At 41.6% G+C, this 14,217-nt stretch overlaps 1 protein-coding gene across 5 annotated transcripts in view; it reads right to left on the bottom strand.

The window, feature by feature from the left end:
- The window catches only part of AFG2A (AFG2 AAA ATPase homolog A), a 220,650-nt gene that overhangs the window by 199,689 nt on the left and 6,744 nt on the right, over positions 1-14,217 (bottom strand). For all 5 annotated transcript variants that reach the window (XM_058666883.1, XM_058666885.1, XM_058666886.1 and 2 more), the window contains exons 3-8: positions 13,324-13,481; positions 6,015-6,073; positions 4,775-5,419; positions 3,780-3,909; positions 3,487-3,543; positions 2,250-2,373 (exon numbers count right to left, since the gene is read on the bottom strand). In XM_058666883.1, coding sequence (XP_058522866.1) covers positions 2,250-2,373; positions 3,487-3,543; positions 3,780-3,909; positions 4,775-5,419; positions 6,015-6,073; positions 13,324-13,481 — 1,173 coding nt within the window. The remainder of the gene's footprint in view (positions 1-2,249; positions 2,374-3,486; positions 3,544-3,779; positions 3,910-4,774; positions 5,420-6,014; positions 6,074-13,323; positions 13,482-14,217) is intronic.

Consider the following 14,217-nt stretch of genomic DNA (forward strand, 5'->3'; position numbering starts at 1 on the left):
TAGATAGAGAACAACAAGGAAAACTTAGAAGTAGACAGGAAATGGCCAGTGTGGATTCACTTATACCTTACTAGGTGGGACACAAAGATTAGTTACTCCTCACTAGGATATTGAAGATTTCTCTGCACACCCCTCCTAAAACTGTTCTGCACCTAAACTGTTGACATACGTCTTGTTAGAGTTATAAGCCAGTCTAGATTACCCGAAAAAAAAAACCAGGTTCAGCAAAATTGTGCTTCAACGTTATAAAATGCTAAATACTATAATGAAAACAGACACGAGACAGCTGAATAGCAATCTATAGCCATTTTAAGGTGTATAGAACCCGGTTGTAAATAAACTAAAATTCAAATGTCAATGAAGTCACAGGATGTGGTTAAGAACTTGCATTTTTTTTAACATTGGTTACTCAATACTATGTCAATTAATTCCATAATGTTATAAATTGTTGCTGATGTTATGTTGGGGCTTTTAACTGATTGGGATGATACTCTGCCGGCTCTACCTTCAGACCAGAGATGGTCTCCCCAACAAGCTGTTGAACTTATCTGGACAGTAAGATGCTGGACTCTATGCTTAGTATATGCTTGCAATGAAAGAATCTCAACTGAACTTGAACTGTGATAATGCAGCAAGGTGGAGGAATCCACCATGGGGGGAGGGTTTGGGGAGAAGAGCGGGGAATCCCAGTACCTATAAAACTGTGTCACATAATGCAATATAATTAATAATAATAATAATAATAATAATAGAGTGCTGTTATGATGAGAGGCCTCAGAACTCCAGCAGCTTAAATACAACAAAACACTCAAGTCTCCAACTTTATAAACTGAAAACCAAACCTGGGACACAGCGATCACACCTAGGTGATGTCCCAGGACAGAGAATCAGCAGGTCACCCAGCTTATAGCAGATGACAATTCTTCTTTAACATAGCCTCAAAATTAGTAACATGAGTATATAACAGAATTAACATCAAACCTTTTTTTTTTAAGATTTATTTTTAATACAAACTCAGATATACAGAGAGGAAGAGAGATAGAGAGGAAGATCTTCCATCTGATGAGTCACTCCCCAAGTAAGCGCAACGGCCGGTGCTGTGCCGATCCGAAGCCAGGAGCCAGCAACTTCCTCCAGGTCTCCCACATGTGTACAGGATCCCAAAGCATTGGGCCATCCTTGATTGCTTTCCCAGGCCACAAGCAGGGAGCTGGATGGGAAGTGGAGCTGCCAGGATTACAATCGGCACCCATATGGAATCCCGGGGCATGCAAGCTGAGGACCTTAACCACCTTGTCGTCACGCCAGGCCCAACATCAAACTTTCATATTCCTTCTACATCCACATTCTATCCAAACAGCTCTAATTATTCAATTTTTTAATGCAGGAAAAGAGGACTTAGGAACAAATGATGTATAAAATATCTTTGGGTCGCACCACACTCTGATTCTACAAACTTCAATATTATACAGTGTGGTATAAGTACATTTTTCTGTCTAAAGGATATCAGAACTTTTCTTCATTCCTGTTATGCAGTGCTATGGCCCTACTTTCATTATCAACATATAGTTTTTATTATAAAAAATGTATATGCTACCACGTAACCTGGGAATAGTGACTAAATTCTTCACGAATGTTATATAGAATCAGACACTGTGTACAGCAGCTTAAGCCATTTGGGATACCCATTCCCTTATCAGAGTACTGATTCAAGTCCCAGTTACTCTACTTCCAATCCAGCTTTCTACTAGTGCACACTGTTATTGGAAGGCAGCAGATCACTGCTGAATTATTTTGACCCATGCCACTCATATGGAAAACCTGAATGGAATTCTAGGCTCCTGGCTACAGCCCGGCCAGCATGGGCTGAAACAATCAATTTTTACATTATATCAAGAGTCACAAAATTCCATCATAAACTTCCTAAAATTCTATTGCTGAATTAATTACTGAATCTTCTACACTGCTTTTGCTTTAGGTTTTTAAATGCCATTTATAAAATAAATCCATCATGACATATTATTTTATGTGCTAGAAAAACAAGGCAGGTTATAATGTCCTAGATTCACTAAAGCAATTAATTGAAGCAAATTTTTTTTTAGTCTTTCCTCTAGTTGCTATGGTTAATATTTTTCTTTTATCCTAGAATTTCCCAGACACAATTAGTTTTTATTACGACAGATATATTCATTTATGTGAATAGGAACCAATCTCTTCCTACACAGAAGCAAGGGTAGTGCTATACTTACTGAACCAATACCATCCATCAGGGTTAAGAGGGAAGCTACAACTCTCTTCTCCACTTCATTCTGAGCTCCCTCTCTTTTAGGACAAAGTGCATCCAACTCATCAATAAAAATAAGTGATGGGTGCCTTAAAAAGAAAAGGATAAAATGTAATTTGATTCATATTTCCTTTTAAATTTTACTTATTTTATACCTGAAATGCAACAATCACATTTAGAGTTTGCTTTGTAACATTACAAAGGCATTAGAATATTAAGATGAACAACTTTATAGAATAGGTTTAGCCCAATTAACTCACCAAGGTTATATTCTAATCTATCTGCTTGAGTTGGAGAGCAGTCTACTGCTACTGAGATGAGCATATGGGCAGAACTCTCTCACTAATGCATACTATATTATAATCACCAGATCAATTCAGAAATTGAGGTCAGAAATGTCCCTTGGAGCAGGTTTAAAGCCAGAAACATATATAACATAGAAGTGCACTCTTCTTTTTAACCTGTTAAAAAGGGAACTTTCAAGTTGACCAATTCTCTCACAAAAAGATGTGAATTTTCTCATAAGAGGAAACCTCAACCAGCATTAACAACAAAAACATACTACAGGATATGGTATAACACACACTAGGTCTCAAACGTTTGGTATTAGAACTAAAACTTTATTCCATCTACTCTTACTTTTAAAATACCACTTCTTTTGTTAAGAGTAGTAATAAGATGTTAAGTATCGTAACATTGGTAAAGACACAGCCATTATTATGCTTAATGTTATACATGCCAACTTACATAAAATATTCACTATGGTATAAAAAATCTAGCCTAAAGCCAGGAATAATCAATACCAGTTTTAAAAGAGCAAAATAGTGGCTCGATCAAAAGTAAAACAAAATAGTATAACAAAGCCTGAAGTATAAAGAACTAGGATCATACAGTCTAAGGGAGCTAACTGTAGGATAGTCCAAATACTCTCAAGGAGTAGTCAGATTTACATGGTCAAGCAAGGTCACATGACTTCCCAAGCAACAGCCTGCATTAACTGTCCTTTAGTGGCTCCATGGGCAGTTCTAAAAACAATGTTACACAGTAGTAGGTTAAGACAGAATTTCAGTAAATCCACAATTTATTTCTAGTAATACCACTTCTTAACTTTCGCATCTTAACTGTTCTTTATGTTTTGAATACAGTGCAAGTTCTCACTTTAATACTTTTTTCATGATTCCAAAACACATAAAATTAAATACCTCTGAGTGGCTTCAGCAAACACATGACGTAATTTTGCTTCAGTCTCACCATAGAATCTGTAATAAACAAAATCACGGAAGGAGTGTTTCTTAATGTCTACACATTTTTCTATAATAACCAAAACGACTTTCGAAATACTTCTAGAAATTTTAAACTACATTCCAAAATTATGTTCCAAAATTGATTTTAACATATTAAAAATCAAACTTAAAATACTTTATTATTTACTCATTCTTAAAAACCATTTTTAAGAAGTATACTTAATATTAATTTTAGTAAATCATGCACCTACTTGCTTATAATCTCAGGACCATTGATTACAGAAACAAACGCTCCTATTTCATTTCCAAGCGCCTTGGCAATCATTGTTTTTCCAGTACCAGGAGGGCCATACAGTAATACTCCTCTAGGGGCAGGAATTCCTATATACCAAAAAAAAAAGACCATGTTAGATTCTGCATTATTTGATTTCTGATAAACACTGTCATGCAATTTCAAGCCTAAGTTATAAAACAAAATTTACTTTGCAACATAAAACAGAAACAAGAGTGAGATCTTCCTGTTTCTCCACCTCACTAAGGAGCCCTAACAATGACACCTTGTAGTGATTTGTTCTTTCTGTAGATGACAAATCAGGGTGGGAATCACAGGGGGGAAAAAAAAACCCTGATCGCCCACAATGGTACCATGCCTCTTCCCACAAAGCACACTACCCTGATAAGAAAAAGTCCAAAAATGAACAGACAATATAAGCCATCTCCTATCCCAGTTTTCCTTCAATTAACCATCTTAGAGAGTATAGACACTACTAGTGAAGTATCAATCCAAGGGTTCACTTCACACTCATGATGAAGGGAAAAGCAGAGGACCAGAAAGCACAGACCAACCACAGGCCAGGGATCTGGGCAATGACCACTCAAGGAGAAGCCATGACTTTCTTAGGAGTTAAACCTTTACCCACTTACTTCAATGCAAAGAAATCTAAGAACAGCTACATTTCTCAACAAAACGTTTCATCTAATCTATGTGAATACTTGGTTAATTTCTTCAGCCATTACAGATGGTTTAGATGGCAAAACACTATTCTAGATGCAAAACAATCAACTGTTAAAATACATTATTAGAAGAGACAAGGTTCCCACTAACATTATAACTTAAAACAACTACAGTACAGAGAATGGGTTTTAATGGGACCTTCCAAGCCTAATGCTTTGGAAATAGAAAAACAGTGAGCAAGTGCAACTGTTTTTGGTTGGAACACTGTAGGGTTCAATAAAGCAAACATACCATAAGTCTTGAAAAGTTCAGGCTGCTTCAGGGGTAATTCAATCATTTCTCTGATTGCTTTCAGCTCATTACTTAAGCCACCTATCATGTCATAAGTTACTTTCAATGAGTTGTCTTGCTCTTCTGCACTTGTACGAATCTTTGTAAAATTGATTTTTGTTGTTGAAGAAATAAAATAAAAAGTATCAGTGTTGCACTTGGCTCCCACACAGATGGACTGCAGTAGTTTCTCCTCACTCTTCTGTTGCTCACTGCCTTCTCTGGCAGGCTCAAAGCTCCATGTAAGGCTTGTCACTTCTTTGAGGCCAAGTTCACTGTCATTTCCAGGGCTCTGTGTAACATTCAATGAACTGTCACTGGCTTTTTTTACACTTCCGTCATCTCCTGGTTTACAAGGAGTACTTCTTGATACCGGGCTTTGGGCTACTTCAAGATTTAACTGGCTTAGCTGGAAGGACAGATCTAGGCTACTGGTTTCCACGCTGGACTGTTCCAAGGCCACTCCTTGGGCACCAATTTCAGTGTCACTCTGAGGCTTTCCCAGAACCATGCCATCTGCTCCCTTCACCCGCAATACTTGCAGCTTGCACAGTCGTCCATAAAAGGTACAATACAAAAAGTTGCCTGGTAAAACAATCTTGCCATCTAGGAAACAATTTAGTAATTTAGTAAATATACATCAGCACCATTTTTTTTTTACTATTTTAATGCTGGCACAGGAATTATTTTGCTGAAAATAAAACCACTGAACTGAAAAAGCTCAAAAGTAGATTACTAGAAAACACTTGTCTTGAAAAATGGGACCCTATTTTCCCTGATGATATACACACTATCTGGAGAAATGAGGACTGGATAACTCTGAAATCCCCTACACCCCAAAGAGCCAAGATTCTAGTAAACATATCAACAAACAGCCAGGTATCCCAAATTCAATAATAAAACTAAAATAGAACACCTCAACCAATACTCCAAGATAATGCTTCTCACTGAAAAAAGAAAATGCACAGGGCTAAAATTCTCATTTCAACAGGATACGTCCACAGACCCGTCACATACATATGTATCCTTTCCATGCTCAACTGCCAATCAATTAAGAGGACAAACAACACCTTTCTGCCTTAGGACATCAATTCAGTGAAGGGAACACACCCTAAGCTATTTACAAGCACATAAAAACTAAATGACACTCCACTGATACCTCACTGCTGCAAGACTAAAGTAATTTAAAAACAGGCCTTACCTAGTTTTCTCAGAATACAACCAGTCAGTTCTTGCTCATTAATTTCTGTATCTTTGTCACTGCAGAATGGGAGACAGGGGAGTGGAGGAGGGAAGAAGGGCGGAGAATAAAAATCAGCATTAGGTCCACAAGAAACTAAACTGTGGTACAAATGAAACATACACAGCTAATGTATAACCAATCTAGAAATCAACAACTTAGAAATTTTTGGAATAACTTACACTCCTCAGATACCTCATATCCAGAGAAAATAACATTTGCAGTTTGGTGCCCTAAGCACCCATTTTGGTGTTCTTCAAAGTACAGCACACTATTCTTTAGTGGATCGTGGAAACTTTACAGTTATTCTAATCTAGCAGTTTCTCTTTCTATTATTAGAATAACAAGTATCTGGGTACACTGAACAGAAAAAAGGTAAATACTGCAAAAGGTTATAATTTATTTCTTACAGACATGTGCATATATATAAGTATGTGTACATATCTTTATGGGCATGTAAATACACATGTATATGCATGCAAACTCTATCTAGGGTTCTATACATAAAACAAATCTTGGGTTAATTGCATAGCATAAAAATACAGGCCTAAGCTACTAATCATTCTATTTCCACATTTGTCTAACTTGGAGAAAAAATTTGATTCATAGATTACTTCATTCTTTTTGTAAAATTCATAAATTATCTTTTCAAGAAAATTAATTCTTGGAGCCTGTGGTGTGCTGTGTAGCAGGCAGAGCCCATCTGGGAGCAGGTGCTAGGCTTCCAATCCAACTCCTTGCCAATAGTCTGAGAAAATCAGCAGATGACAGTCAAGTGTTTGGGCCCCTGCCACCCACATGGGAGCCCCAGCCTGATACAGCCCTGATCACTGTGACCACCTGAGCGAGTCAGCAGATGGAAATTAACTTGTACTCTATAATTCTTTCAAACAAATAAACAGAATCCTTAAAAACAATAACAAATTCTAAATTGCAATTACCTGAAGAGGCACGACAAAAGAGAAACCTAGCTGACAGTTTACAGTTCATTATGGAGAAAGGGAAGGAATGCTTAAGAAAACAGAGAGGGAATTTGACCTTGGAGGTTCAGGTGACAGCAGCACTCTGCAGTAGTGGCGACCGCTTGTGGGGAACAGCCAAGCCAGGTCAGACCCAATGCCTGGGACTCGGCCCATGGGCACAATCGCCACACGGTGAGAGAGTCCTGGCTGTTGGGAGGCCGGAGGGAGAGATTTCTCTCCCTATGGTGAGTACACCATGAGGAAATCCTGGGACAGGATTAAGGCCTCTAGCCCTGCCCTGCAACCACCACCTTGTGGCAGCAGGAAACTAGGGGGTGGGAGTTCGACCTTGGCAGCTCCAGTGACAGCAGGCCTCCTCAGTGGTGGCGACCTGCTTGTGGAAAGTACCCCGGGCCAGGCTGGACCCAGTGCCAGGCCTCAGCCCATGGGCACCATCGCCACACAGTGACCAGGTCCTAGATTTGGGCGGCCAATGCACCTATTTGGCGCCGGGCTCTGCCTGCTGGCTGCTGACAGGCGGCAAGCTCTCGGGTTTTTAAGGTATGTGATTGCTGCCTAGGGACATCCATGGATAAACCCAATGTGAGTGTAGGTGAGGGATGAATTCTGGGTGATTCCTAGCGACGGGATCTCGGAACTTGCTTGCAAACGTGGGGACTGAGATCTGAGTGTTTGGAGGGGAGAGTCCATAAGTCCTAGTTGGGCAGACTGATTCACCAACCCATATGGGAATCCTGAGATGGGCTGTTAGCGTAGAGCATCACCGTCTGCCACCTACCAGCCCACATGAAAGCTATGGTTGGAGGCCTGTCTGGCAGAGCTAGGTACCAGTACCTGCCTGGGTGGCAAATCAGGAGAAGGGTCACAATTGGCAGGGTCAGGACACTAACCAACATGCGAGAACCAGATCCAGGGGTAAATTCTCTGGGGGAAGTGAGGGCCCAACTCTGTGGAAATACAAGTCCCGCTGGTTAGCCTAAGAGTTGGGGTGATGATGGGCTGAGCTAGGTATGACCATGGAACCTGCCAACACTTACGGGTAAAGGAACAGACAACAGTCTGGGCAGGTCAAGGGAGCAGCACCCAAATGTGCATCCTAAAACAGGATGTGGGGTGGGCCAAGCTGCAATTGGAAGGGGGCGGACCAGCCAAGGCCAAGCAAACCTTAACTTACAAGGAAGAACAGAATTCAGGATGGAACACAGGTCATGCCGAGCTAGGCTCTTACACCGACTGGTCTGCATGAGCCAGGGATACTAGGCTACAGCATCAACGGCAAAGGCCAAGACAGGTGAGGGGCTATGCCAAGCTGGGTCAGAGCAACCACTGGCATGTACACGATCTATGATTGGGAACAGGTCCGATTGGGGAGCTAAGAAGACACCCTAACTGGGTTGAGATTCCCAATGGTGAGTGAGGGGGCCTGAGTGGGAGCTGCATTCTAGTCTGGATATGGCTGTAGTCTCCCTTGGCACAAGTATGGACTGGGACTGGACACACCAGGCCGGGCCAGACTCCAGCACCATCTGGTGCTCTGGAGGACCAGGGTAGGTGTAGCATGGACTAGGCTAGGTCTCTGCCCCTACTGAGCTATGTGTGAGCCCTGTCTGGGTATGGATGAGCCTTGGTTGGGCTGAAACATCCAACAGCAAGGACCAGATTGGGTTGAAGGTCAGTCAGGAAAAGCCACTGTTTCTGCTAGGACAGGAGGTGGACTAAGTAGAGCTGGCTCATGGACCCACCAGTATGTGTGAGATCTGGCATTGGGAGAGGGTCTGATGGAAGAGTCTGGGTAACTCCTCTGGCAGGACACAGTCCCTGCAGGTGAGTGCAAGACTCATGATAGGGAGCAGCACAGACCAAGCCAGGGAAAGTACTCACTGGCAAAAATTTGCATAGGTCGTGGGCAGACCAGGCTGAACCAGCTCAAATAACCTGCTGGCAAATCCAGGCACCAGAACAGAGTATGGGTCGGGCCAGGTATGGTCGCAACACATACCAGTGCACATTATGGCTGGGATTGGATGCCTGCTGGGCTGGCTAGGCTATAACCCTCACCAGCATCAGCTGGAATCACGGGTGGGCTGGGCTGGGCCAGGCTGTAACACCCACTGGCAAATGCCAAGGTGAGGTGGTCGTACTAGACTGGGCTTCAGTGCCCAACCAGCACACATGAGAACCGGGGAGGGAGGGGGCAAAGCCAGTAAGGGGAATGTGGAGGGCTCTCCTGCTGGACAGCTACTCCCACTGGAGAGCGTGAGCTGGGATGGGGGTAGGCCAGACCAGGCAGGGCTACACCACCTGTGGGATTCACGTGAGCTAGATCAGGGAAAAACCAGGCTGGGTTGATTCTTCCTATTGGTGCAAGCATAAACTGGAGTGGGTGAGGGTTGGTTGGGCTTAGGCACAGCATCAGAAGGCAGAGGCTGGCACTAAGGGCTAATTCTGTCAAGTTAAACTGCAGAACCACCTGGAGAGTGCATAATCCAGGAGTGGGAGTGGCCTAGGAGGGAAATGGTGGGCTCCTCCCTCTTGAGTTACCACTCCCACTAGAGAGCATGAAAACCAGGATTGGGGCAGGAGTGGCTAGACAGAACAGCATCCGCCAGTATGTGTATGGGCTGGATAGTCGGGCAGGTAGGATTGCATTAGGCTTCAAAGCCCATTGACATGCACGAGAGTAGAATGGGATGTGGGACAGACTCAACAAGTCTTCGGTACATACTGGCAAGCATGGGAACCAGGGCAGGGAGCAGGTCTGGGGGAGTTAGAAGTCACCCTGACCAGGCTGCAGCTCCCACTGGGTTGCGTGAGGGCCGAGTACGAAGTGGGCAGGATCTGGCTGGACTGCAACACAAATTGGTTCTCGTGGAAGACAGGGCTGGAAACAGAACTGACCCAGCAATTGCAACAACCAACATGTGCATAAGCTGATTGGGGCGATGCACTGTGCCGGACCCTGTTCTGGCAAGCGCACACAAGAATCAGATCTGGGATCACCTCAGATGAAATTTCTATGGGGATTCCTCCAACTGAACTGCTGATCTCAGAGCCCCAATCATGAAGAGACTATGTCAGCCAGTGGATTCTGAAGAGATTTCATCGTGCTTGGAGCAGCAAGACTGGCAGTGATGCAGAACTATTGAACTATCAAAACTGCACGAGCAGGACCCTCGGAGCATGCCCCATACAGGGGACCTTGGATGGGTGGGAGGCTGGGTGGGGCTTTTCCCTTTATCTCTTCCCTTACCCCGATACAGAAAAAAGAAATATTTATGTGGAAATCAAAATAATTAATTACTTAATTAATTTTAAGAAACAGAGACAACCTTCACTCCAGGAGAGAAACAATTCTCCAAGGAGTTGCTTATTATATTCAAGTACAGGAAGTAGGCAGGTCTAAATGTCACTGTGGTCATAAAGAAATCTCCCCCTGGAAGGGTCTTCCAACAGCAGTATGTTTTCTCTGCCTCTTCCATAGGTAAGCCTGCATCAGTAGAGGTGGCCTACAGTTGTCCATTTGTCTCTGTGACTAGTTATGAGAAGGAGGAGAAAAATAGTACATGGCTCAAGGGAAGGCTTTATAACAAAATGCATCTTGGAGGCAGTTAATATATTACAGTGAGTTAAAGCTGCACCACTTCTGGCCCACCCTCCACTTAATGCACCCAGGACAGTCTAACCCCTAGGGCCCTCGTCACCTATATGGGAGGACCCAGATGTAATGCCATTATCCTGGCTAGGGCCTGGCCCAGCAGTGGCTACTGTGGCTCCTTGGGGAGTAAACCATTGGGATGGAAATCTCTTTCTCTCCTCCTATCTCTTTTAACTCCTTCAAATAAATAATTAATTAAACCTTAAAAAAAAAAAACCCTCTAATGTGGTCAAACTCTAAACCTTGTTCTCTCATCACAATCATAAAATAACACAACTGGTCCTCATTACTTGCTGATACTATATTTACAAATTCAGCGACTCATTAAATTTGTGCTCTAAAAATTGGTATTCAAGGAGCATTTGCAGTTAATAACAGACACAGCAAAGTGGTAAAACATCTGGGTCATGCAACACCTGCATTCTGCAGTTTGCCTTGTTTCCACTTTCATTCAGAGATGACCAGAGCATGGAAACAGGAGGAGACACTGCAGTGCAGTACAAGCTCCAGGCTCAGGAGCCAGGGAGGCAATCTGAAAGCTGCAGTGCAGTTGCCTCAGCCAAATTCCTTATCATTTCTGACCCTCCTCTTCACTTTTGTAAAATAAACAGTATCTACCACAATGAACAGTAGTTGAGATTTTTACCCACATATGCATTATGAGGAACGGTTCAAGATTTGTTAACAGTGTTCAAGGAAAAAAAAAAAAAAACAGTGTTCAAGGATACTTTCATAGAATATAAAACACAAAAACAGGAGAATCAATTACATACTTAAATTTTTTAAAAAGCAAAGGGCAAATTCCATGAAAACAAACCTAAGAAATAAGGAAATTGAACAAGAACAGCTCAATTGGTTTATGGAATTAAAACAATTTTATTTGGGTGAAAAAAGTTTGGAACCTATCTACATCCCCTTAAATGTTGCAATTTACTTATGGGGCATGCATGTGACCTGTGGCTAAAGCAGGACTTGAGAAACTCACATTCACATATCAAGAGTGCTGCGTTTAAATTCTACCTCTGCTCCCAATTGCAGCTTCCTGCTAATGCACACATTTGGAGGCAAAATAATTGGAGTTAACTAGGCTCCTGCCACCAATATGGGAGTACCAGACTGGGGTCCTGGCTCTTCACTCTGGCTTAACTGGACTGGGTTCATGGCTCTTCACTCGGACTTGGCATCGTCCTAAGTTGTTACAAGCATCTGGAGGGTAAACCAGTAGATGGGAGTTCATTCTGTCTGTGCTCTCATTCTGCTGATTATTTACTTCTGTCTACATAGATCTGAAGTGTTATATTTCATTGCTTTTTATTTATTACATTTTGAAATGTATTTGATATGTATAAATAAAAAGAATATCCAGTCTTCCTCTTAAAAGCTGGGTGCAGTTTAAACCATTTCCACTAGAAGGAGCTCTAACATTAAATTTTTTTCAGGGGCACCTAAATGACTTGACAGCATCAAAATTATAGATTTTCCTAACTGGAAACTAATTTGTCTACATTCTACTGCTGAAATTAAAATATTTTTAAATAAAGTGTTGAAAAACAAGCCTCGGTTTAAAACACACGAAGGCTTCTGTAACAGGTGATCACTGTTCACCTACAACGGCCAATGCCCAATAGTCAGCCCAGGTTACAGTACTGTTTTAAGACACAGATGGAGTTTTAAGCTGCACAGTATTTTTAGCTATCTCATGAAACATCAGGTAAGTTACCATGCCTTCCACAATATTAGAAGATAAGAAAAAAGGGTAAATGTGCAAGCATTCACATGCAGATATTGCAATGCAACATATACCAAGCATCTAGTACACAGGTGGTATTCAGAAAAGTTTCTTTCTGCCTGTTGTTCATTAAATGCATCAAATACTCTGAAAACATTTTCGTCTGTTTTTAAGCAAACACACACACACACACAAACATCCAACCTCTAGGCTAGAACTAAAAAAGTAACAAAGAAAACATTTTAAACTGAAGAGTAACACTAGAGAAAGGTTTTGTGATTCTGGCATACAACATAAGCATAAAAAAATTACAACGAAGGTGATATTAAAGTATCTCAAGTGGCATCTTAAAATGAAACCTTAAGACAAACTTTCTTTTTCCCTACCAGCAGGGAAATTTCTGTTACTTCAACTGTATTAACAGTTTGACTCAAATAATTTGGCGAATTAATTTACACAACCATGTTCTTTCAGTATTAATAAAAACTTATTTCACAGCACAAGAATTTACTCCTTCCTAAATAACTGTAACAGACTCCATGGCAACGCAAGAATAAAAACACTGCTAAAACCTTCAAAAATAACTCCCCTCACGTAAAACATCAAAGCACACATAACACAGAAGTCCCTCCTTCGCCAGTGCCATTGCAGAGTGCACACTATGTTGCAGGTCCAAAATGACAAGTACAACATAGGGGATCTTAAAGACTTAAGCTTGAGATTATGTGCTATATTACTGGTTGTTTTTTTTTTTACAATTATTATATTAAAATATGATTTTACATGTGTGGACACACATACGTAATTATTCTCTTTACTGCATAATGTGGCTCCTAGAAAGTCACCCACAATGCATGTGTGGTGTACACTCAGGACTCATGCCATCACAGGAAAGACTCGCACCTGAGTAACACGTCCATCTCTTCAGCCTGCAGCACGGCGCCCAGCAGAGGCTGCACTCGGACGGCCTCCCCAGTCCTCACCCCCATGTTCTTCTGCGCCATGTCACTGAGGCCGACCTTGCCGCCAGGAAACCCTGCCACAGGCCACGCTGTATAGATCTGCCCAGACAGAGGAAACAAAAAACCTCAGGAACTAAACATACACAATACTTCAGCAATTGGAAGCAGAAGTGCACAGCTAAATGCATGGATCTTTCGCAAAGCACAATCCTTACAGCAACAGTTACAACCTGACACAAGTCACAGCAACATTAACAGCATTTTTTTAAAAAAGGATGAAATACTATGAGTGTACAAAAATGTATTTTAATAAACATCATGTTCTTTTGAGAATAGGAATGATGGCAGAAAACTTGAAAAGAAAAAAGACGTAAGTACTAATTATGTGACAGGAAGAAAATGAGAAAAATACTAAAAGTAACCAAGTTGTAACACTGCCTAGAACTTCCAGTACATCCAAGAAGTAATTTACCAGAACCTGAATAACATCAAACTGCAACGTTAAAGAGGAAGACCAAGACTTTGTGGCACAGTGGGTGAAGTCCTTGCTGCCTATGACACAGGCATCGCAGCTGGAGCACCTGTATTGAGGCCAGGCTGCTGTGCTTGTAATCTAGTTCTCTGTTAAACAAGCCTGGAAAAAGCAACAGAAAATGGTACAAATGCCTGGGCACCTGCCCTGCTGCTGGCACCATTTGCTCAGTGGATTTTTAACTCCTTTTTCCATTTCTCTAATGATACCTTTCAAATAAACAAACCGCAGAAAATAAAGAGCAAATAGTTCAGACTCAAACTTACAGGTTTACAGCTCTCTTGCAAAACAACAACAAAAAAG

This window comes from Ochotona princeps, chromosome 7, assembly GCF_030435755.1.
Source record: "Ochotona princeps isolate mOchPri1 chromosome 7, mOchPri1.hap1, whole genome shotgun sequence".
NCBI lineage: Eukaryota > Metazoa > Chordata > Mammalia > Lagomorpha > Ochotonidae > Ochotona > Ochotona princeps.